This window comes from Leuresthes tenuis, unplaced genomic scaffold (genome assembly GCF_036924035.1).
Source record: "Leuresthes tenuis unplaced genomic scaffold, fLeuTen1.0.hap1 SCAF_10, whole genome shotgun sequence".
Lineage (NCBI taxonomy): Eukaryota > Metazoa > Chordata > Actinopteri > Atheriniformes > Atherinopsidae > Leuresthes > Leuresthes tenuis.
The window spans coordinates 17,649,623-17,674,351 of record NW_027325364.1 but is presented as its reverse complement, the minus strand read 5'-3'; the positions used below and the strand labels follow the sequence as shown (position 1 = coordinate 17,674,351).

At 44.8% G+C, this 24,729-nt stretch overlaps 1 protein-coding gene across 10 annotated transcripts; it reads right to left on the bottom strand.

Annotated features, from left to right (window-relative positions):
• Positions 1 to 752: 752 nt before the first annotated feature.
• phactr4b (phosphatase and actin regulator 4b) lies at positions 753 to 24,729 on the bottom strand. Of its 10 annotated transcripts, none has more exons than XM_072394552.1 (16): positions 24,556 to 24,729; positions 19,811 to 19,923; positions 19,396 to 19,440; positions 11,378 to 11,548; positions 11,051 to 11,131; positions 9,815 to 10,327; positions 7,754 to 8,089; positions 6,927 to 7,058; positions 5,362 to 5,893; positions 4,302 to 4,585; positions 3,970 to 4,168; positions 3,781 to 3,836; positions 3,491 to 3,552; positions 3,249 to 3,386; positions 3,011 to 3,087; positions 753 to 2,606 (listed from the first exon to the last, which is right to left on the bottom strand). In XM_072394552.1, the coding sequence occupies exons 3-16, from the start codon at positions 19,406 to 19,408 to the stop codon at positions 2,591 to 2,593; spliced, it is 2,610 nt and encodes an 869-aa protein (XP_072250653.1). In that variant the 5' UTR covers positions 19,409 to 19,440; positions 19,811 to 19,923; positions 24,556 to 24,729; the 3' UTR covers positions 753 to 2,590. The 10 variants fall into 10 exon arrangements, with proteins under 10 accessions (XP_072250653.1, XP_072250654.1, XP_072250657.1 ...); XM_072394553.1 differs by lacking the exon at positions 24,556 to 24,729 and adding an exon at positions 23,698 to 23,854; XM_072394556.1 differs by lacking the exon at positions 24,556 to 24,729 and adding an exon at positions 23,352 to 23,658.

Below are 24,729 nucleotides of genomic sequence, written 5' to 3'. Positions count from 1 at the left end.
CAGACAAGCGACGAGAAGCTTGTAGGTAAAAGCTCCGATAACCGATGAAGAAATAAATAGACCTTCTCACAGTTTATATAAAACTTTTTTGGTTATATGAAACTATTCCCAGATTTTGTTTGACGGCGTTGTTGGCATTAACCTGTAGATTTGCTTACGTTCTCTAAATAGTCAAATGGGCCTGTGGAGACACCGAAAAACCAATTACGTTGTACTTGTGTCTTAAATTAAGGTTTAAACAAATGAACAAGTTAGCGATTAAACGTCTATCAAGTTATCTATCAAGTTAAGACAACAAAAAAATGCGTCCCAGCTTTTGTGCTTTTGCATGATGTAATGTAACTCACGCTGTGGTGTGTTGTATGTCAATGTAAACAAAGTATTTGTTTTCAAAGTCAATACATTTTACTTTGAAATTATAATAGTTGTGGCGGTTGAAATGAATACAGTAACATTGAAATAAAAGGAAGTAAATATGATCAACAACATTGATGAGAAAACGTCAAAAACTGCCGTGGTGGATAATGTAGCTTTTTATTTTTCCAAAAACAAACAATTCTTTGTCCAATGTTCAGTTAGCAGAAATTTGAGGACGCCTCTTCCCCTCTTGGTTATCTTATGTTTTAGTGAATTCTACCAGCCTGCCATATGCTTTGTTTCACTTGAAGGAAACATTTGGCCTTCATCCCACAGTGACAATGCAGCTTCTTCCCCTAGTAGCAGCAGCATAATCTAATCAAAAAGGTCAATAATAGGAACTTAGAGGTATTTTATTAGATACACTGCTTTAAACATCAGGAATGTACCAACTGTATTCCCAACTTTCTCAGCCAACGCATTTAAACCTACTGCTACTCCAGTTTTAGCTCCTCGCAGTGACAAAAACCTATCCTGCCACAGGGTGATGCTGCAGATCCTTTTCACCCCCAGTTTTAGTTTAAATGTTCCTAAACAGATGAAAATCTGAACAGTCATGAGAATAAACACGCATATGCAGAATAAAAAAAAAAAAAAAAAGACCCACACGCACCTTCGTTTCACAGGAGGTTCAAAGAATTATAGCAGGTTTAATTAGATCCAGAAGTGACTATTTACAGTTAAAAAGAAAACTGTCGGCTCATATGATTTCCACATTCAATTAAAAATGAACTTAGTTTTACACACACAAAAAAAAGTACTTTCATAGTCCCATTCTTGTAGCATTTAATCATAAACTGATATTCTGTACTTAAAAAAATAGCAACCTATAATACCTTTATAATTAAAATTTCATTTTCAAACGAAAGGAAGACAAGATATACAGAAGCATCAGTTAAACCTATATGAACCTGTACACAGCATAAAGAACCCTGTAAGCTACTGGCCAGACGACAATACAAGATAAAACACTTCTGTAGTTCCAAAAAGGCTTCAGCCAAAATGACTCCCTGTTGACCGTTTATACATTTTCTGTGTTTTTTTGATAAATCCCTGATCTACGCTCACAGCAACATACATGTATCTCTTAGTATAGACACCATCAGCACGACCTTATTCAAAATGGCTACAGAATGCATTGCATGTTCGATCTTTAAAGGGAAGTACAAAAACTCATAAAAAAGTATAAATGAAGAGAGATCATCCAGATCCAATGGCACTGGATTTCGCGTTGGCTCATGCCGTGGGTTGCAGAAAAAACGGTATCCTAAAGTCCTTTAGGCATCGGTTTACGTTGGCACACATATAAACACCAACGACCTCCTGACCTGCATCTTCCTCTCTGTAAGTAGACGGACGCTTAAATGGCCACCTCACATCACGACTACAAATACAGGCAAAGCCAAGTTTTTAAAAATAATAATAATTAAAACAAAAAAAAAAGGGCCCAAATAAAAAATAAAAGCAGTCACTAGTCATGTGTTCAAAATTACAATATAAAATATTTTGTGCATTACAGAATATTTTTGCCATTAGATCTTTCCCAGTTTCATTCTACGGTATGATAGCTTTCTGTACAGAGTTAATATAAAACACACTATCCCAGAGATGTCCAGTCCTAAAACAGAGTATCCCAGTCTTCACCCTCCAGCCCACAATGGATGCAGCAGTTTGTTTCTATTATCTATTATTACTGTGTATTTTAGGTCATCGTTATCGCCATTTTTATTTTATGCTATTACATTAACAAGGTGAGTTAGCGTTTCCATGTTACAGTAAAGATGAACAAAAAAAAAAAAAGGCAACACATAATGAGGCCGCATTAAAGATTGGAACTAGAGTCCCTGAGGGGTACCACACAGCAGCAGAGTGAGAGTACGCCCCGCACTGTCGGTCCTCTGCCACCTCGTCACTTCATTGGCACGTGGTTCCCCCTGTCGTCCGGGAGAAATACTGCATCTGGTCCTCACCCATCACCACCACCTCAGTTCAGCGAAAGCAATGTAGTGGGAAGGTGATGGAGGGCAAGCGACAAGCATTCTTCTTCTGCGTCAGTTCCCCGATAAACAGTTCAGAGCATTCAGGAAACGTAAAAAGCTGATCTTGTCTGCGTACGGAGCAGCTTCTTTTCACAGAGATCGTTAAGTGCTTCATTACCCGAGAGCATGGACGTTTAAGGCCGATGAAACCTGAAAAACAGAAATAACAACTCATGAGATATGAAAATACATTAATTATCCTTTGAAAGCCTAAAACACACCCTTCTTTCTTTCCTTACATCTCACTAACAACTTCCTCACAGTTTACTACCTCCCTCCGATGACTGAGATTTCATTAAATATCAATTAGGTTTTAATGCCTCAATATACAAGTTTAACAGTCTAACACTTCATAGTGGAGTCTCGCAGAGGTTTGAGGACACATCTGTGGCATTTTTAGAGAATTTACTAAATGTTATGGGCCTCAAACAGTTCCCTTTGGTAGATTAACTCGTTGTCAAATCAAAAAGGGTCAGAAAGTCTAATGAGGAAAACGATTTAAACAGCTAAATAGGTAAAAGTGTCTGAGCTGAAGGACGGATTAAAAGGTATACCTTGTGTAAATTCTGCTTTCTTCATGAACCTCCATTTCAGTGCTCTTATAATCGTTGAGCTCCTTCCGGATGGCTGCCTAGATGAATCAACACTCACAGTTAAAAGTGAACTTCAAAGGAAACATGTCAAACTTCCCACCTAGAACTAATCTGATGTGAAACGCAGTCCACTGCAGGAGTATTTGTTGGAAGCCTTTTTTACATAAAGTAACGACAGCTCTCAAATTGGACTGAATACCTTGTCGGCAGGAGTCAGCTTGGTCCACGGCTTGTCTGCCCTCCTGTCATAGTCTTGGGCATCCGTGACTTCCACATACTCGTGGAAACGCAAGATTTTTCTCGCCTGTAGCTCTGCAACCGTGGGTCTTTGACTCAGCTACAACAAACGCAGAGTTTTATTTATTTATTTATTCTTTTTTACGGTGAAAAATCCGGCAAATACACAAAATGACACTTGGGTGTTTGTTGTCGATGCTTCACCTTTCTGGTCAGCCGCCGTTTGATCTCTCGAACCTCGGCTTGTCTGTCAGCCTGATTTTTGGCTGAAGAAAGAACAAAGACGAGGGAAGAACGGCAGAGCTTAAATTAGACTTCGATATGAAAGCTCGGCTTGACGTGCAGGAAAGGCAAAGTAAAAAAAAAAGGCTGTTTCCAAAATTAGATATCAACTGTTATTGTTTCAAATAACCTTTTAAAATGCAAATTTTTTGCCCAAACAAGTTTTTTTTTTAAAACAAAAGATGAAATGGAAAGAAAGAGTTAATACTGACGCTGAAGGATGTTCCTTTGTTCGAGTTCTTCAGCAGTGGGTCTCTGGCTGAGTCGCCTAAATGCAAAAAAACACCATTTTTACAGTTTCACCACTATGTCAGGTGGGCAGTAAGTAGCACATAGATCGAAGCAACTATCAGTTCAATCAACCGAGAAAAAGAATATGGCAAACTCTTTTTTTTTCTTACCGTGAGAGTGCGGTGCCGATCTGCGTGCGAATGGCCTCCCACTGCTCCCTGCTCTGCCAGGTGAGGCCCGTCTGTCCTGGAGGGTGATCGTCTCTGCTGCTCCGGTCCTGGGCGAACCTGTCCCTGTCGGGGGCGCAGGGACGGCAGCTCAGCTTCAGAGCCAGCGTGTCCTTCCTCTTGACCCTGCTGGCCAGGGCACCTGGAAGAAAGTCCAACCGAGAGAGGGAAAGAAGATGCAGCCGGATGTGAAGGAGCCCCAAAGCACAGCGTCAAAGAAAACACACCGCAGGATATTTGAAATGATTTTTCCATTCAAAAGTGGCCGCGCTTACTCAGCGGGGGCTCATCCTCCTCATCCTCATCTGAGTCTTCCTCTTTATGAATGACCGGACCGTCTGAGTCACTGTCCTCCCCGCGGATGTCACGCTCTTCCTCATCGTCATCATCGTCGTCTTCCTCCTCCTCCTCACTGCTATTTCCCCCTGGGATGACACAAACGCCAGCGTCACCAACCAGACACCGCCGACTCCGGGGCTCCAGCTCCGGCTGGGGGATCTCCCCGTCATACTCCTCCTCTTCCTCGTCATCTTCCTCCTCCGAGTAGTCATCTTCAGATCTAACGAAAAGGGGATATAAGCAGATACATAAACATACTGAAGAGGCATTTGTGGCAACTAAATTTTGCACTTAAACCAGACTGACTTGTTTTAAACTAGTTCGATCAAGTAAAATGTATCAATACATAACCGCCCATCCTTTAGGAGTATTGTGCAAAAGGCTAGATGCACCCCTTCCTGGTGCAAAATCCTATTTCATGTCTGTCACAAGTGTGTTCTCTTTACTCTCATTATCATCTCATTTTCTGCAGAAATGTGAACAAATTACGTGTCCTTGCAACAGGCAACAAGTAGCCACAACACTCGTTTATTCCTGGAGTCGGGCGATTCATAGTTCAGTTGTAAGTGGCTTAACAAACAAACAAAAAAAAAGCCACACATTCCACTGAAAATGTTCAGGGACAAGGGCTGGACTGAAAATGAGTGAAAAAGCAGCCAAAGTCCAAACAAAACCTTTGAAAGCCTGGGGAACTATTGCTCAAGACGGCTTTAGAAGATTGGCTCCTTGGAAGCAAAATATAAAGAAATGAGGAGCGGCTAAAGACTGTAACAGACTTAACGGTAAGATTTTCTCCAGCTTTACTCAGGTCAGGCGAACTTTATAAATCTCAGTAGCTGCTCGTGGACATGTGAAGCGGGATCAACTGTAGACCAAATATTTACGCAGCTTTCCCCTTTGTCGTGCAACCTGGTGTCTGCTCACACTGATATGTGATTCAGTCTTGATTATAGTGGCTTGTTTATACAAGCTTTTTAAATAAAGCAGGAAACTCACAGTTTCAGCGGCTGGATGCTGACCGGCAGAGGCCGACCCCGATCCCCTTGGTACTCCGGTGGGGTTTCGAAAAGCAGCGTGTGCGCCCGCTGTACCCCGTCTGGATGCGGCTGAGCCGGGCCGGGACTGGACAGGGCTCGCTGGATCATGATGTGCAGGGGGACAGGGGCTGGGCGCTGTGGAGAGTCATTTGTCGGGCTCGGCGGGTCGAACAACATCGGTATTGGTTGGGGCAGTGGGTGGGGGTAGGAGTGCTGATGGTGAAGGTGGTGGGTGTGAATGTGCTGACGGGGTGGAGAGGGTGGTCTGTGAGTTGGCAGAGGTGGGGAAGGAGGAGGAGGGGGAAGCTGGAAGCCAACAGGGAGGCTGCTGTGCTCCTCCATAGAGACAGTGGAGGGGTTGATGGGATGGCTGGAACAAGTAGAGTCCTCTGTGTTGCGTTTGGTGACTGGGGTGGTCCTCTTCGGAGGCATCGGAGGAGACGGCTTGGCTGGAACAAGACTGGCACCCCCTGGGGCTTGGGTGAAGTCCCCTGCAAATGGGGTAAAAAAAGAAATGTTTCCAACAAAGCAGGAAAGCTGTAGCTTTTACAAGAGAGCGAGCGAATAGCAAGTTTTTTTCTTTTCTTTCAGTGCGGTTTGCCACTGTGACATGAGAGCACAAACATCAGTCATACATGTATGACTGAATGCACATGAACAAATAATAGGGTTACATGTCTGACTGAGCATTACTGCACACATACAGTAGGTTGGATCACATGGCTGAGGCAGAAATGCACACACGCTGCCCTCCCTGACAGAGCAGTGTGCAGCATGTGCCCTAAGTCACAGAGACAAAGAAGATGCGTTCAGCCTACATGCTCTTCACAGCCAGATTGTAAACGTCTCATCAAAGCACGTATAATTAGCCTCACGTGGCGCAAAAGCTCCTACACAAAGAACTCAAATGCAAATTTTCTGCTTAACTGCATGCACATTTCTATATATGCTATATAGTCTTAAACCCCTGTAGAACGGCTGTAAAGCAACACTGAGGCTAAAAGCATAGCCGTGCTACGAAGGCACAGTAAGAGAAGGTGCTGACAGAGTTACAACATGCAGTTGACTATACAGTGATGGAATACATCTTCCTTTCAACATTAATTCAAGCTCTTATCTCAGAATCCTTTTGCCCCACACCTCCCCCATTTATTCACATCCACCCAACCATCCCCTCTGAGCAGAAGCTGACTGGATTAGTGCTATTAAAAAGAGATGCATTGCAGTCCACAGCTGGAACTTGCTGAAGGCTCTCCTTCATTCTCATGTGAAGCTTTAAAAACAGTCAACTGCACTCACACAGAAGTTCTCTCTCAAGCACACAAAGCCCGCTCCTTATACGCATGCGGCTCCTTATATATCACATCCAGAGAAAAGCATTCGAGGCCAATCAACATATTAAAAGGCAGCGTGGAAGAAACATGGTGGCAGCTGGAAAGGACGCGACACGATAACGCAGACTCTGAGGGAGGCATTCCAGACACAGGCACCGTGGTCAAAGAGATACCAGGTGCATCCTTTTACCTGAGCGCAGGCCTCCGGCCCGCCGGCACAGGTAGACAGGCAGGGACAGGTAGACGTCATAGTCGCACTCTCGCTTCCAGCAGGACCAGTAGAGTGGAAGCTGAGCATTTTCTCCCCCCTGCAGGGCGGAGACTAACAGGGAGGACACGGAGGCCTTCAGCTGGAGTGTTTAATGAATGCAGCTACATCAATTTACTGTGTGAACTGTTCGTTAGATAATCATAAAGATCTAAACCAAGTGGTTATTTTAGTTCTACCCTATCAAAACAACATACATACACTTATTTGTTTTCTAGATAAGAGTTAAGATAAGAGTTCAAAGAATATTGTTCCCATCTTTATTTCTTATAAATAGGATACTTGCATGCAAAAGGAAATGTGGACCTGAAAGCTGAAAGACAGCTTTCCCAAGTGGGAAAACAAACAAGATCCCCGATGAGACTGATGCACGGTAAACAAGAACCGCTTCTGAAGCAGCGACCCACAGCCACGAGAATAACCTGCTGGAAATGTTGCTGCTAAAGTAGCTCAGGCATAATAGGTAACTAGCTGGGGAGAAGCTCCTCAAGCTGTTCATGTAACATCATTACCAGGGTGTCTGAGTGTGTGTGTGCAGTTTCTTGTGTCCAAGACGTCTCCTTTTCCATCATTTGTGCACCGACTTGTAAATGTGCACATTTCCTGGGGGAAAACTACCAAGTGATTTTACCGTAGGTGTGTTCAAAGTGAGCAGACGTTTGAGTCTTCGTAGTGCACGTTTATGGCTGCTGGGGTAGGCTATGCGGGAAGAAGTGTCTCCCCTGAATCATCTGTTCAGCAGGACTTACCCAGCATGGCAGCATTGTTCCTGTTCACAGGTTTGGGTGGAGGCAGAGGGGGCTGCTTGGTTGTCTGAGAGGTGGAGGTCAGGGCGGAAGCTGTACTTTGCTGAGTGTTGGCACCCGCAGAAGACACGGATCGAACCGGTTTTGACGTCACAGCCGATGGAGAGGAGTACTGGCTCGTGGGGTGGTTGGATGGTGTCCGAGGCGGACCTTCGCTGCCAGATTCAGGGGTGGAGCTCATGAGCCACTTCGGAGGCATGACCGACTGTTTAGGTGGCAGAGGCTCCCGCAGGGTGTCCTGCAGGGTCTCTGGGTCAGGGGCAAAATGGCTGTCTGACTCTGAAAACAAAGTATCACAAGAATATGTGATCAAAGTTACATTAAAGTGGCACTTAGCTTAGCTTAACTTAGCTTCTTTCTCATTGCCTGCAGGGGGGGGGCTCCTGTGGTTTTAAAAAAAGTTTGCTTTATTATTGTAGGCTGTGGTCAGGTTTCCATTCACTACTGAATGTAAACTATCTGAAATTATATTTCAGCCACAAAAAAACTAAACGTGAATCCGACACTTTTCCATTGACCGGCTTGCACAGTTTCTCCAGCAGGTGGCGGTAAATACTATGTTGTGAGCAGTTGTCTGAACCAGAAACAAACAATGAGAAGGTTAGAAAAAAAAATAAAAAATTCAACAACAACTGCGGTGAACATCCACAAGAGAAAAGCAGAGAGAGCTCTTCTTCTGTACTTGTTTCTAATCTCTGTGAATATTTGGTTAATTTGGGATCGGAATGGACTGTGTGCCGGTTCATACATTCCTCATACTGTGCATCAAGTTTTCTTTCTAAACAGCCAAACCCGCCTCAAGTGTACATATAAACTCTTTTCAAGTTTTTCAAAAATTACTGTTTTCATTAAACTTTTCCGATTCATATAGGAAAAAAGCTTTTTTTTTGCTCGTTGTGACAATATCTACGACGATTAATCACCAACTAAGAGTGCAACACTGTGACAGCCAGAGGCAGGAACTACAATCAAACTTTCATCTATAATCAAGAAGATTTTCATTAACACCACCTTGAAAAACACCTCTCTGCGCTGCTATAAATGTTACAGCTCAGCTCTCTGAGCAGAGAGACACCCTCTGCTGTTCCACCACTTGAAGCGCTCACTTGTTTGAGAATTGCATTATCTAGGGATCAGCTGTGAGGATAAACAGAGTAGGCGGCTGCAATTACCACCAAAAACCCTCGTCCCTCTGCCCCCCCAAGCGGCCCCCGCGCTCCTGCTGCTCCCACGCCATTCCTCGGAACTCCAGCTCGGAAGTTCAGGGATGTTTATTTACAGATGGACCTTTATCACAGTGACGTCATGCGACCAATGAGGAAATAATCCAGAGGAAAGCAGGAAGTGAGAATCAAGCACAGAGAGGAAAGAGGGAACGAAAAGGAGGACAGAAAGCAGGAGACGTGATATAGATAGAAAGAGAGTGGGAGAGAAAGCAGCATCTGAGAGGAAAAAACAAGGTGAGACGGAAGATTTCTCTTTTCCAATGGCCGTTCATTTGTCATTTCATTATGATGCATTACATATACTATCCGAGTTGTTCAGATTTCTCCTCGTCTACAGACTTAAGTTAAAAAATAAGTGCAGGTGTCAGATGATGAGTTATAACTGTGCAAGTGAAGTTTAAAGCGGCACAATTATTTTTCAATCTATATTTCTCAGAGCAATCTATTAGTTGAGGCTCTTAACAATTATCACTGAGCTGACAGTGTGAGCTTTGAGGGGCAATAAATGGGTGTAGTGATCATGACACATTAATTAGAAGACGAGAAGAGAGGACAAGCTATTCCCTCATGCTCCTGAATAAGAAGCGTAGCTGGAGCAGGACTCCTGGGAGCCGACAGGAGCCTGTCTATATCTGGGAATGAGATATAGAAGAATGAGGGAGAAAAAAAATAATAAAATAATACACACAGACTGAAAAATCACCTGCAGTCCTCAAACGTGTACGAGGTCAACACTGAAGATGTGCTATTTATCTTTGACTTTGTGGCAGAGCCTCACCTCTGCGGGCTCTTCCCTCCTCTGCGGATGCGTGTCGAGGAAGCGTGGGCTTCCAGTCCGCTTCTGCAGGCCGACTCCTCCTGCCGTCTTCTGATGGGGCCTTCTGCAGCCCGGGCCTCCTCGGTCCGTCCTCGGGGTGAAGTCGCCCACCACGTCTGCCCTCCTCCATCTGGCCGTGGAACTGGCCCTGCCAGGCCAGGTTAGACTTCCACTCGCCCTCCCCATGTGCACGCCCCCCCATCCCTCCGCTTCTCCGCCCATCTTCATGCGGCCCTGTGGCCCTGGAGCCCAAAGCTCCACGGCGGTCTACGTCCGAAGGAGAGCGACCCTTGCGGTCATCTGACTGGTTGAGCCACGCAGGGTTCATCCTAAAGTCTGACTCCGAGGGGAGTGTGCCCTGGTTGCAGGGGCTCCTGCCACTGCTGATGACTCCTCCTCCTCCTCCTCCTCCTCCGAGCGGAAGAGTGTGGCCATTCTTCACGTAGGATTGTTTCACATTCTGTGCCTCTCCGTCTGAAAATGTCACCCAAAAAATAAAAAAAATAAATAAATACGTTTATTTCAACAATCGAGCACTCTCGAGAAAATAAGGGAAGTAAGATCTAGTACACACTCCGATTCTAAACTACTAAATTATTCAAAGTGTTATTATGCACTGATGGTACAAAATAAGTGACGATTAGGCCATTGATTCATGAAAATGACCAAACACTTTCTCTTTCCAGCTTCTCAAATGTCATAATTTCATCTTCGAAATGGTTTGCTTAGAGAAATGGTTTTGGATTTTTTTTTTTTAACCGCTTTAACATTTTTAAAGACTACAATTGGAAGAGAAAAAGGAAGATGCCGTCAGCTGCAGCTCCACAGACAAGCGAGGTGTGTTAGCGTGATGAAGGAGCAGCTGTACGTTTAATAAATGGGCTTCCGCAACAGCGGAGCCAGCAGTAAGCCTGTACACACCCCTCCCGAAGCCATTTCGCTGCTGGGCATTATTCGTTCTACTTTTCCTCAGCCCTGGATGAGAGTGCCGTGTTACTTTAAAGAGATATTGCATTACAATGGAAAAACAGCAAGTAAATGTGCCTTCTTTGAAAATGTGTCTCAGACACCTGCTGGATGATGTTGTTGCCATAGCGCACCGATGACCTCACTGTAGAGACTGTGTGGGTGTGACCGCCTCAGGGCCGTTGCTGTCAGAAACAGGCAAAGACATCAGCTGGATCACAGAACTCTTACCGTTGTCTGGGACCTCCTTCAGCACGCCCTGCTCTATGAGCTCCTGCCGCGTGCGCCTGGTCGACATCTTTCTCTCCAATTCTGCCGTCAACAAAAACAGAACTTGCGCTTAGTCGTCTGTCATCTCTGCGACGAACTAAAAACGCAGCGACTTCACGGAGATGTTTTCACTTATAGGCCATGAAAATATTAGAAGCGCTAAAGTGGATGGTGATGTTTGGGCAGAAACAAAGGCAAGGAGGAATTCTGAAAAAAGAATGAATATAGCTGATAAAGGAGGGACGGCTCCTGCTCACACTTCAAACACAATGAGTTTACGACACAAACCTTCAGATGTTTCCTTGAACCTCTCGCTGCTTTTCTTCTTCCTCCACTTCCAGGGTTTGAAGATCTTGCCAAGGGTAGAAAACTTGCCTTTACGCTTCGGGGGAGGGGTGCTGTCCCCCGTGCTGCCCCCCTCTCCCACCATTGTGCCGTGGTGCTGCTCAGTTTCATCATCTAAAAGCAGGAACAGTAATTTGCCATCAGCCCAACAGTTTTACGGCACTAGATTCTTTATTTCATTAGATTCTTTGCAACTTAAAAACACGACACCGGGACCTGGAAAAGATGAGCATAGCTCCATTAGCAGGCGTCACATTCTCAGCAGGTTTCTACACCAACTGAGCTCTGCTAGCTTTGTAAAAGCTGCCTGGTACATCTGACTAGTATTATCTTTAGCTGCTTGTTCTCGCGCCCGAGTGTGATTTGGCAGGGTGATGCTGAGAGCTCACGGACTCCTCCACATAGCCACAGTTAACAGCAGAGGTCTGACGCTGGCATTTAGCCAGGGTTTCTCAGTGTCAAGTGCTCACATTCCTTAGCTGGATGGAGACTAGTGCCTTATCAGCCTTTCAGCTGTCTCAGTTGAGAAGAGGGGCACACACAGATGCAGTTGGAAGTAACAGAAAAAGCCTGTCAGTCAGGATACATGCACACGGCTAACAGCCAGGAAGTGAGGCCTTTTTAACGAACGCTGATCATTACGAGATGCCACCGGGGCTTGAAGTACTCCATTTAAATGGCATTCTGCAGCAACGGCTAAATATCCTGGGACGCTTGATTGACAGGCCGACTGACAGAGTGCTGAGCTTGGAGAGAGTTTGGAACATTAGCTCTCTGTACAGGCTGCAGCTGCAGCTGCTGTATTCAGCAGACATAATATTTGCCACTGGAACGAGAACAGCATCTGATTTAAAACATCCAGACTCAGGCACACACAGGATGTCTTGGCGTCAGCAGTGCCTTGCAGTCTGATTCCCACAACAATATGCTCTCACACAATACTAATGTAGTTTACTTAGAAGGCCAATAAACAAAAAACACAGGAGCACAATAACGATGAGAATGTTTTTCTTAGAAGATGACTCCTTGTTTCACTCCCACACAGCAAGTCAGGGTTAGCGAGGACCCCTGGGGCTGGCAGGGTTTCAGTGTCTTGCGAGGGGACATTTAAGCATGGCTGCTGACACAGGACTCAAGCCCATTTTTATAGCTGAAGGACTCTTTAACCGCTACTCCGCACTGCTGGCGGGGTAAAATTTGAACTGAACGCGTACACAGTGTTTAGTTTAGAGGACTGACTGACTGTACAACCAGAATTCTCCTAATTCATTCCCGAATGCCAGTTCAAAAACTCATTTTATGACAAGTCCGTCAACAAACAGATACTAATCTACCTGCAAGAGGGTTGTTAAGAGTCCAGCTTCCATAGTGGCGGGACCTGAAACAGCATGCCATGGGGAAGCAGGGAGCATTCAGCAACCTTCAAACTTCAACTTTCCTGCTTTTATCCCAGGGGTCAAATCACAGAGGAAGAAAATCCAGATGACCGAGTTCCAGAGAGAAACATCCGAGAGGATCTGGGTTCGAGGGGACAAGTCCGCACCATGGAAATCCAGCTTATTTTAGCGAGGTGGAAATCTGAGGATTCAGACCTGAACAACATCCAGCTTAAGCATTGCTTAAGGCAGCTTCTCTGTGATCCAGAACTGAGGTTCTCACACACAGCAGATTGTTCTGTCAGAAACGATACAGTGGCTCAGCTGAGCCAGTGAAGCAGGATAAGAGCTGGCGGTGCCAGGCCTGGACACACACACACACACACACACACACACACACAAAGCAATGCGGAGATGACGATCAGACGACTCAGCCCATGCAGCAGGCATCCATTTGAGAGGGATGCCTGATCGTATCCTTAGAAGACTTGAATGTTAGCAAAAGAAGCTTGATCGTAAAAATGTGTCAGTCCACAAAAAAGTACAGAATGTTCAATCATCACTTTCAAGAAGCTGTCGATCCACTCAAAATGATTCCTCACAGATACAGAAAAAAAAAAAACTTTCTGGCATGTCATTGTCTCATCGCTAGTGAGAAGAAGTCTGGTGTGTGGTGGCACTACAGCTGTGTGTTTGGGAATGGGAGCACAGGAAAAAAAAAAAAAAAAGAGCTACAAAGGGAGAAAAAGTACAGACGTTATATGGAGGGGGGGGGGGCTGGAAATGCGGTCACACAATCAGGGTGGAGTGCAACTTCCTCCCTAAAACAAAGACAGCCTCTTCCCCTCGTGCTCAATAACACAGTCCACTGTGAGGATCACAGAAACACGGCGCTAAAAGGTGCGGCGACACCGGTGAAACCAGCAAACGACGACACAAAGCTTTTCCTCATCCATAACAAGGACAAACACTATTCCACTCTGTGATCAGAAGCTCTGCCGGGATAAGGCGCACCAGTCATGAAACTAGGAGGTGTGTTATTGCACGAGTGTTCCTCTGACATAGACATGTCCTCCTGAAGCCACACCTACAACTCCCAGCAATCTCCCTGAGAGGCCACATAACTTTGTGTATAAGAGAACTAAGATACCAGCCTCCATTCAAGCAGCTCTCCAACAGTTGGGAAATACCTCTAACCTCATTAGAACCCTCGAGCTTGCCAGGGCAGATTATTTAATTTAATCTACTTAACTGAGCACAGTAGTTATAATAGCTGTGACTGCTTCTTGTGGAGGCCTGTGAGCCGCCCCCCCTCCAAATCATTCATCATTTAACAGTAACAGCAAGTCAAACAAATACCATTAGAGTACGGCGTTTCATTTTGTAATATACTTCTCCGCTCTACTAATTCATTACTTGCTTCCTTGGTGAACCCAAATACAACCTTTAACAACCTCTGGGATTCAAAATTATGCAAACAACAATCCTGATCTAATTTCACTGAGGAAACAATTTCCCAGTGCAGTGTAACATAGGAAAATGAGTTTGCAGGACATGCATGAGTGTGTAAAAACAAAGTTGAGATTCATCCACGTGATCCGAGTGATTTAACATTCCTTGTGGTCGTGAAAGTGAAGGAGGGGAGGAGAAAGAGAGCAGACTGTGCAAAGTTGATTGCACAATCTCAAGCTCTCCTCTCTCGTAGATGCTTTAGGTCTTGAAACGCTGTCAAATATTTGGATAGTTTTAAGCCGTGCGTGTTGGGCATGAAGGAAAAGCCCAGATATGTTAAGCACACCAGGTTTGCTTAAGTGAGTCCAGAAACTCACCGCCATTGTTGTGCTGTTGTGGGTCCTCAGCTGGGATCTCCACACGAAGGCTCTGTCCCATGATCCAGCCCCTGAGGGGCCCCTACCTGTCCTGCACCCAGAAATGTGTGCACCTCACTGAACAGCGCAGTTGCTGTTCCTGCCCTCCTTTAAAAAAAAAAGCTCCCAGAGTACTCAGAACTTCTCTTCTTTTCTGTCTTTCCCTCATGTGCACTTCTTCTACGCGTTTCACTTCGGTCCCCCCCCCCCCCCCCACCGTCCCTCCCTCTCCCAATCTCCTTAAGACCATCCCTCTCCCGCTCCAGGAGCTGGACTCCTCTCTCCCCCTCACTCAATGACACTCCCTCCTTGGCTCACAGCACAGGTCAGCATTCACTGAAGGATGCCTACCATTCCTGGGAGAAAGGCGAGTTATGTTTTCAATCTGATGTGTGCTGCGGTGTGCGGATCCAGTAATACACGCGCGATGTAAAGAATGCTGCGAATCAGGCAACACGGTAAAAGACAGAAGAAAAAATCAACTTGAAACTGCCACACACAGACCGGGATCTCTGTCCATAAAACAGGCAGACAGTCAGAGTGTGTATGTGTGCCTTCCTGGAGCAGAGTGCGGCAAAGATAGCAACTGTATGTGCATTCCTAAATTAGAAATGCATCTGACATGACAAGCAAAAACCTTCAATTTGTCTGGGTGTGACTGATGGAGGGGATAGAAATGCAGGAATTTCAGTCAATGCCCTCAATGAGGGGAGACGATGACTTTCTGTGTCCCATTGGTTTTAGCAGGACCCACACATCCCAGTAGTATGAGGCAAGTTAATCAAGTATATGCATTTGTTTCTGCTATTATTCAGAACTATGGGAGGATGTTTATCATGCTGCTCAACACTCCTTATGTCTCTGGACACCTTTTTCATACACATCCCCTCGTCTCTTATCGCTATTTCAACAGACCTGGAGGCATTTGCATGGCTTTGAAACAAGTTTGCTCAGAAGAGCATTTCTGTTAGGGGCTTACATGTAGAGAAGCAAAAGAAGCAAGAAGAGGACGCCGCTTTCTAAACTAGAATGAAGAAAGAAGTGCGAACGGACCCCTTGGATTGGCGCTCTAATTTCTTTTGAGCTTTGAGTGTCTTCAGAAAACCTTGTCCAACTGTGCCTCAGAGGAGTCCAGTGCACCGAGCTGTGTCATTATGCCTGGATATCAGAGTTTCCAAAGCGTTTGGCTGCACCTCGAGCTGCTTCTAAAGATGGAGAGCTAGTGTGTTCAGCAGCGTTCCTTTTCTCTCCCCGTGCCCCACATACAGCCTCCACACCGGGCAGGCTTCCAAAGAGAACTGAGCCAATCCACATGAGCCCAGAACCTGTTGGCCTGACCTGGATAGCAGACTGGGACAGGCGACTTCAGCAGGCGGGCAGACTGAGTCAGGTACGGACATATGTACAAATATTTACCAATATGTGCTACATGGGGTGAGTGTGAAACATGCCAGAAAGGACAATGCTCTAAAGCTCTGTGCTCTTTTCTGAGAGGCCTTAGAAAACCACTGAGTGTCGCACTGGAGCAGCAGAGTCCAACTCCCAAAATAAACTGAGCCAAAACCAAAAGTGAAGAATAGCCCTAAAAAGATAGCTCATAGGTCCTTACGTCTATGTGAAAAACAACCTCAGATGGTCTCCCTCTCTTTGTGAGAGCCTTTCTAATCAAAGACTGCGTATTATTTGGAGAAGGGAAAGCTGGAAATTAGCTTGAAATTTTAAGATCAAAATATTGTAAATTGGAACTTGGCACGCTGGGTGTATTTCCGGCTGGGAGTGCACCTCCCTGTTTTTGTAATCCATCACGTTCTGCAGAGGTGTCATGTTTGAAAAACAGCGAGAACGAGGGAAGAGCGCTGACAATCTGTGCACCCCATCGAAACCCAAGAAGGGAGAATGATTGCAAATGCTACAAAAAAAATAAATGAATAAAAAAAGCAAACATCATTGAAAAGTAAAGCAAATAATCTGAAATCACGGAGCGACATTTGTGCATTTAAATGTAAAATGACATTCATAAGATGACTTAATATGAGATTCAGTTGCTACAACCGTGTTTCACCGCTGTTAATCTCTAACTTCTTACATTAAATATTAAAGACTTGTTCTGGTGGAAAATATCTGCCCTTTGCCTTCTTTACATTAGAAAAGCGCCTTTACAGCAATCAAATAAGTAAAGGCAACAAAAGACCCTAAAAACAGCAAAAATAGATGAACAAAAAGAATAAATCAGATATAGCATGTTAATTTCAGAGGGGCTTCAAGGGGACCCCTCTTATACTCAAAATGTAGCCATTTTCACAAATCAGTTACGGCTTATCGGTAAAAACAAAAAAGCAAAAGACGGCCCCACACAGCGTGTGCTTACAAACATCAAGCCACAATTCGCAGAATCAGCTGAGGGACGACAGCGCTGCAGGTCAGAGGGGTGATTTTTGCTCTTACACACAAAGTCCGTTTAGCCTCTGTTGCCATTTCCCTTGCCGGTTCAGAGGCAATCAACTTCGACCCCCTCTGTACTTTCAAACATCAATGCACAATGAAGGCTCATCAGTCTTAGCTTGAAATGCAAAGGGTTACAAAAGGGTTCTTCGCCGATATCAGCAGTGGGGAAAAAAGCAAAGCAGTTACAGATGAAAACTGTGACATTCCTGGCATTGGTGGACCTGGCATTTTCTGTGCCTGAGGACAGGCGTTTCAGGAAAGTTAGAAACCATTTCAGTCCAATTTATGCTATAGATTTTTTTCATTTATCAGGTACAGTTTCATATTTTAAAGAGAGTTTATATCTTATACATAAAGGGGAATAGCTGTAATTCCTTCTAAACTGGATTCTAGTTGTACAAACACCAAAGTCCTGACCAGGATCGTCTCGATTTTGAGTGACAGTAAAAGAACAAGGCCATCTAGCCTGGTGCAAATTTGGAGAAAAATTGCTGATGGTGCATCTCCAGTAAACACGGGGCTCTTTACCTGCTCGTCATGTGACACAGCAATGGATTTTCACACTGTCTGAGGAGATCAATCAGGCACTGATCATCATCAGCAGCTACTGGCTGTAATCAGTTCCACTTGTAGCCCCTTTAAGGGCCCATGCGAATTTTGTAAAGAAGAAAGGACTCCATCCCAACTCCTTAGAGACTAACGTTACATTATTTGTGCTCAAGGGATGCTTCATATCCAGGTCTTTGCACACATGCTTGTGATCACAGCGTCTAAATAAGACACTTCGCGGCAGTCTCTACATGCGTCTGTAAGACCCATCAAAAGAGGTACGAAAAACATCCAAAAACAGCTTGAGAGTAAAACAGAGACGCTGAAACGGCGCAGTTACGAGTTCACCCCCCTTTCAGTGATATCTCGGCTGTCCTCTGCTGCGAACACGGCATATCTATGAGCTGTGTGCAATTTTTGTTCGGAAAGTGCCAAACAGATCAATCCATATCAAAAACACTTCCATTACTTTTTTAGAGTAAGAGTTGAATGAATTATTAAGTTAATACCAGTCTCACACAATAACTGAGACCTAAAGTCAACCGAGACGGTTAAATAATTTACCGCGGTTACATGTGACGATATAAACAATTGTCTTCTAAAATGTCTCGACTGGAGTTGATGACAACTAATTAGTCAAATAGAAATCTCCCATCAAGCGTTGATTTGTCCAAAAACCAGAGATGGCCAGCCTCAAAATCTGAAAGTTCAGGCAAAAATATCATCCAACCTAATCTGGCAAAGGATGTGAGAAACTGGGCTTCTGATGGCAGAGAAGCCTGTTGTGAGAATGCTGTCATTTTAAAGGTAGGGGAGTAACAATTGTTATCATAAAAAGTTAATATTGAATATTCAAAAAGGGCTGAAAATGTATCCACTGTAATAATTTCATGTTTTTTAAAGATTTACTTTACAAATGACAGCAGAATCGATTCAGTTCTCAGCTACAACAATAAAACCAAGGCAGCTATGGGTTAAGCTGTGTCTCTAGGAGAGAGAATGACACATCTCACGCTGAATAAACACTTGTTGGTTATCTTAATTCCAATCCGTATTATGCAGTGTACTTGGGAATAGTTAAATGAATCACAGGATGGACAGACGACAGAAAAAAACGATGTCAAACTACTTCTGTGACCCAAAATCAACGTTTTGTGTCAAAGACTTTCATTTTGAAAGGCTCCATAGCTTGTTGAGCTCATCTATAGATGTTGAACTTTTTGGGAAGGTTGGTGTTTATAAAAAAAGGGGAAAAGGTTTTCGATTGTGAATCAACAACCACCAGCGCACAATATCAACTTCCTTTTCCCTGCAAAGTTACTATGGTTATCAGATGGGGAAGGGTCAGCGTTTCCACATGAGTGTATGAAAGCAGTAAACACGGGGGGATAAAAAAAAAAATCAACTCACTCTGACATTCTGAAAGATAAAGATGGAAAAAATAAATAAATAAATGTGAATTTGGCACAATGCTGATTAACAGAATCTGACTCTCACACAGAGATCTATGCAAACCAGGGAAAGCCCTGAGACACCAATCTTTGGGAGGGGAAGCCGATTCTCAGCCATGTCGAGAGGATGTATGGCTCTAGTCCTGAGTGGCTCATAAAATGTGGAGACACTAGAGAAACCCCATAAACACAGTGGATGCTCCGCGAGATGAGAGGATCTACGGCTTTCTCCACTGCACTTAACAAACCACAACGAGTCACTCTGTACTCACCGCGATTTTCCATTACAGAGTTCGAGGCACGCCAATCACAGGTTCCTGAAAAACACGAGATTGAGCATCACCCCCAGTTTAAGATTCGAGCCCAAACTGTGTAGTCATCTTCTTCCTCTAAATGTCTGGTATCACAAACCCAAAGCATTCGGTACCGTTCAACTTAGCAAATAAACCCACCGATCGCAGTCAAATCACAACCAAAAACAGTATGGAGTTAAATTACAGCCTAATTATTATGTACAGATGTCTTTGTTAGAAACTAGTCTTTAAATATTTCAGCACCGCTTTGAGAAAAGACTAAAAGAAACTAAAACAGAGTTCTAAACTTCGATTTTCCCTCTTTGATGAGAAAAAATATTTTTGTTTGAACCTGCGATTTACTTTAGAAGAATAAACCAATAAAAAGACTTACAGTAGAGAAAGTCATGGGTGTGGGGGGGTGTTTGAGGTCCTCAGCAGCCGTGTAGTCGTATTTCTCAAGTCTCCTGCATGTTGATGACGACAGTTCCACCCATCTTCACCCCACTGACAGGAGGAAAACAAAAAAAGATCACATCACAGTTAAACACAAAAACACAGGCCAGTTGGAGCATCACTGGTTCCTCGTCAAACTGCTGTTTGACCACAACGTTCGACCTGAGAACAAAGGCAGCAACCGTGTTCCCAAAAAGTTTGGACAGTAGAAAATCTAAGCAAAAAAAAAGAATGACTAATACTTCCCTTAATGTGCATCAAACAGCTCAAACTGACCTCAGCCAAGCATATGAGCATATTTTAAAAACATTTTTACATTCTGCCAGTCAGCTTTCCTTATTAAAAAAAAATCTACACGCAAATGGAAAATGGAGATGTCAATCAAAGCTGAAACACAACAAGAATCAGCAACATACAGCAGGGGCCTCTGTGTGCTACAGTTAGTGAAGGGAGAGCCGTTTCCGGACATAAACTCACACTCCTGGTTCCTGCTCTATTCACATGTAATTAAACACGCCTCATAACTTCAAACTAACTCTCAAATGTACATGAAGTGGCTGACTTATGTCCAATGGGAAAAACTTATTTGTCTGTCGATCAAATCAAATACTAAACAAGTAACACCAGCGTGGGGGTATCAGAAATTTTCCCTGCACACGGGCTCCACCCTAATCTAAGCTGCCCCAGTGTACTGCCTCTCCATCACAATGGCGGTTCTCTGGTTCAGCTCTGGCAACCCAGTCACTGCCAATAGACTTGAAATCAAAATAATAATCAGTTACGGGGGTAGACAGAATGGGATCGATACAGTCTTTCGAAATCTTTGCAAGAACATAGCTGAAATATTCTGGAAAATGTTCTGGATTCCACCCAGACCAAAAGCCTTACCAAATCCTGCTGAATTCCTTCAGTGTCTCTCCCAACATTACCGCTGAATTTCACTGTAACACATCCTGCTGGCGGGTCCAGTGTTGCTCCATATCTTCTTACATTTACTGGTCTAACCAAACTGCAGTCTCACTGCCTTGTGGGATAGTGTTATTTCAAATACCAAGACAGATAAATGTCTCCTTAGACTGTGTCCACCCCGGCGGCTCTTTGACGAGACTATTAACGTAATCGCTGATCAATGTCTGACCGTGAAGTGGAGCTCCATCTGTCAAAGGAGCGCCTGTTATCGCTCAGAAAGGTGACCAAACAGGCAAACTCTAAAACTGTCCCCATCTATACACTTTTATTCTGACTGTTTCGGCATCCCTCTCTATTCCTCTTTCGTGTCAATTTAATGGCAAGATCAATGGCGAACTTCCCTACAAAAAGAAGAAGTTGGGCCGGCGATACAGAGACATCAAACAGGTGCTGTGATTCAAAGTACTGTAGCTGTCGTAGCTGTACAAACAAAATGGAGAAGTGCCGTGACGCTGTTGGGACGAGGCAGACGCATCCACGGTTTGAGATGGATTCTTTTTTTGGTTTTACACTCCCGCCCAGTGCCCGCCACTGCTTTGGCTGGATGACTCAAAAATAAATCGAGCAGAGTTGTGAATGTTCCACAGAAAGAGAAAATATCTCTGCAGCCTGAGAGTAAGACCGGATTAAAGGCAGTGAGGGGGGGAAGAACTACAAAAAGGCTTTTTTTTGTAGACTTTTCTGACAATTCAGACTCATATCATGCACACACAAACATGTGATTCTATGGGATTCTATGATTAAATATTACTCGGCTTTACTTGCTTTTCTCTGTCACGCTCACAGCCAGTAACAGAATGTGCCCATGAAAAAAGGATGTTGATGTCCTAGTTCCCTTTTGAGTCGTTAACCCTATCCCTGCCCTAAGTCATGAGGAGCAGATCAATGTGGAAGTCATGACGCTGTCCAAACTGACCGGGACCTCTGTCACTCCGAGGCTTCTCCATCATGACCCGCACAGTCTCAGAGGACCCCGAAAGCCACCGCAACTTTGTATTTAGTGTCGGGGCAAACAGATCGAAGTGGACGTGACGCACACAACCGGTCCATGACACCAACTCCCAATTAGAGCCTAATTATTCCGACAGAGCAGAGAAACGAGCCAACCTCGCCTCATAAATCACCACTCGCGCTACACTCGACGACAACTCTATAAAGCACCTAGTTTGAAAACTTACATGGCCATCCTTCACGTGGATGACACAAGCCGGGATTTTCTCCTCTTCCAAGCTCCCACAAACGTCCTGATGAGGAGCAGGAGGCACCAATTCTGGGAAAGTAGCCGTTTCTGAGTGGTCCTGACTGTGTAATCTTCTGCGGAGTGCACACACCCTCCCTGCCGCGTTCTACTAGCTCTGATTCAATTACGAAGGGAGCGGAAATGGCAGCAGCTGGCTGGGTTATGCCATCTTTAAATAGCAGATTGCTTCTCACTCCGGGGCTCGGGTTTTGGGTGCAAAAAAGCCGCCAAGTCAGTGGAAGATGCTCATTAACTCCACACTTGAAGACCTATGTCAACTTCCTGACATAAGAGCTTCTTACAAACAAGAAAAAAAAAAAGAAGGTACATAACCAATTAAATAGCAGTTAGTAACTGTGACAAGAAGACTGAGCTGACGCATACTTACAGGCCCAGCCAACGACAGGCATCAGTGATACATTTGTGGACCATATAAAGAGTACACTAGGTCAGAGCTGCAGTCCTTATCTGCAGAATGTGTGCGAGCTCCGAAACGGATGGACGAGGGCGTCTGTTCCCAATCCGGGCTGGGTGAGCGTCACCACTGAGCCTGCCCCAGAAAAGCACCACTCACCACAGGGACCAGTGGCCCACTTTTACAAGGAGCCCAAAATGCTCCTCGCCTTTGCTAAACTTTTCCTCCTCAGTGTCCCTCCAACTTGTGTGTTAACCGCACTGCAGGGGAGCAGAATGGAACTCGTCACCATATAACGCCAAGCTGAGGTCAACCGATCACACGCAGCCAACGTTAACATGGTACACGTGTGTTACTTGATGTTCTGAGGGCCTGAAGCCAGGCTGTCCATCTCGGCCTGTGGCTGCTGGCTGAGGGAGGGAGGGGGTGGATCGGAGACATTTAGCAGAGAGCAACGAAGGAATCTCAAGCACAGGTCGGCCTCATCTGTGGTCTAACCGAATCAATCAGGCCCAGATGACAGCTTAACCATCATGGTTGCCTCTTAATGGCCCATTAAAGAGAGGACTTCCAATGGGAAGTGGGATGAGCAGCAACAAGGCAGCATTTTTTCTTTCTTTCTTTTCTTGGAAGAGCAAATTAAGTTCAGGAGCTATTAAGCTACAGTCAGATGAAACCAGAGGAAATGCTGGAGAGGAGGCACCTGACCAGACCCTTAGCATGGCCCCAAGAGGTCTATATGTGATATACATCCATCAGTTTCACACTGGAATCAATTCAGTAACAGAAAGGCAGACAATAAAAACGCAACACCTCCACACCGTTTTTATGCTTTCTAAGAAGAAATGTGCTCACCTGCTCGTGCACTCGGGTTTGTAACATGAACAATTTACTGTATGGTCCTCACAGCTATATCTTGTCCTTGAAGGGGAAAAAAAGCTATGCTATGGTTCACAGCAGACTGCGAGAAATTAATATCGACACAGCCTTTCCAGACTGCAAAGTCTCGATTACATTACATATTAAGAGTCACAAAAGCGCAGCTCTCGATGTAAAGATGATGGACCAAGTGCATCTCGTCTTCCATCTTTGCCCCAACAATCTACTAATCACAATTTCTACATTGTATCCCCGAGCTTACACTAATGTTTCACCGTTTTTTTTGTTTTTTTTTTACTTCCTGAGGCAAAACACACATTACCTTGGAGGCTGACACGGTCTACCGCGGGGAAAGCGACAAATTTAACCGCAGAACGAGGAGAGGGATACGGAGCAGATGTGTGAAGGCTTCCAGCACCGACCCTGCCTCTCACTCTCCGTCCGCGAGCGGATCTCGCGCCGGTGGACTGGAGATGCTGCTGAGCGAGCGCGAGACCAGAGTGAAGCCCACCAAAACGAGTCCCGACGTTTCCGGTCAAACACTTCAAAACAAAAGGACTGTCAGCGAAAGCACTCCGCGACGAGTTGTACAAAACACCAAATGAACGCGTTATGCAGACAGATAAGCTACATAGAAACTTATAGTTGTTCCAAACATTTCAAATGTGGGATATTTACAAACGCACGAAGACAAACCTCAATGTACGCAGCAATATAGTAACAGTAACCATGTTTGAGGGCGCATACTTTATAAGTTAAAAAGGTAATTAGAGCACAGTGATATTCAAATTGAAAAACGATTTATTTTTTTACCAGTCAGAGCAGGGAGACCCAAGAAGACACATTCTAACATGACAAGGATGATGATGATACCACACACACCATCTACATCCTGCTGATCACACGCATCCTTTGTTGAGCATGGACGCCTGAGCAGCGCATCAGTGAAAATGGAGTTTCAGGTGGTGAAACGGTGGAACCGATTCCAGTGGGAAAAGAGCGGGGAAACAATGGCTCTCAGTGTGATGCCGCGCAGAAATGAGTTTGTCTGTGGCAAACTCATCACACTGCAAACGCGCGTTTCACTCCCTATATCGGCTTGTTTCGTTCCGGCCAAGTTGCAGCGCAACTTGCAGGTTATTGTCTGCGGAGAACTCCTCAAACCAAAAACAAACCTCACCCGGCTCATTTGCTCCTCCGGGGCCAGCGCTCGTTCATCCCTCCAGACTCACTCCCCTCCTCCGCCGCCTCCTCCCTTGAAATCAGTTACAACCGGTACAAAAATAGCAGCCTGGTCATTTCCTCGCTTCACACTTTCCCCCTTCTTCCAGCACCCGGTCCAAACATTTTTACG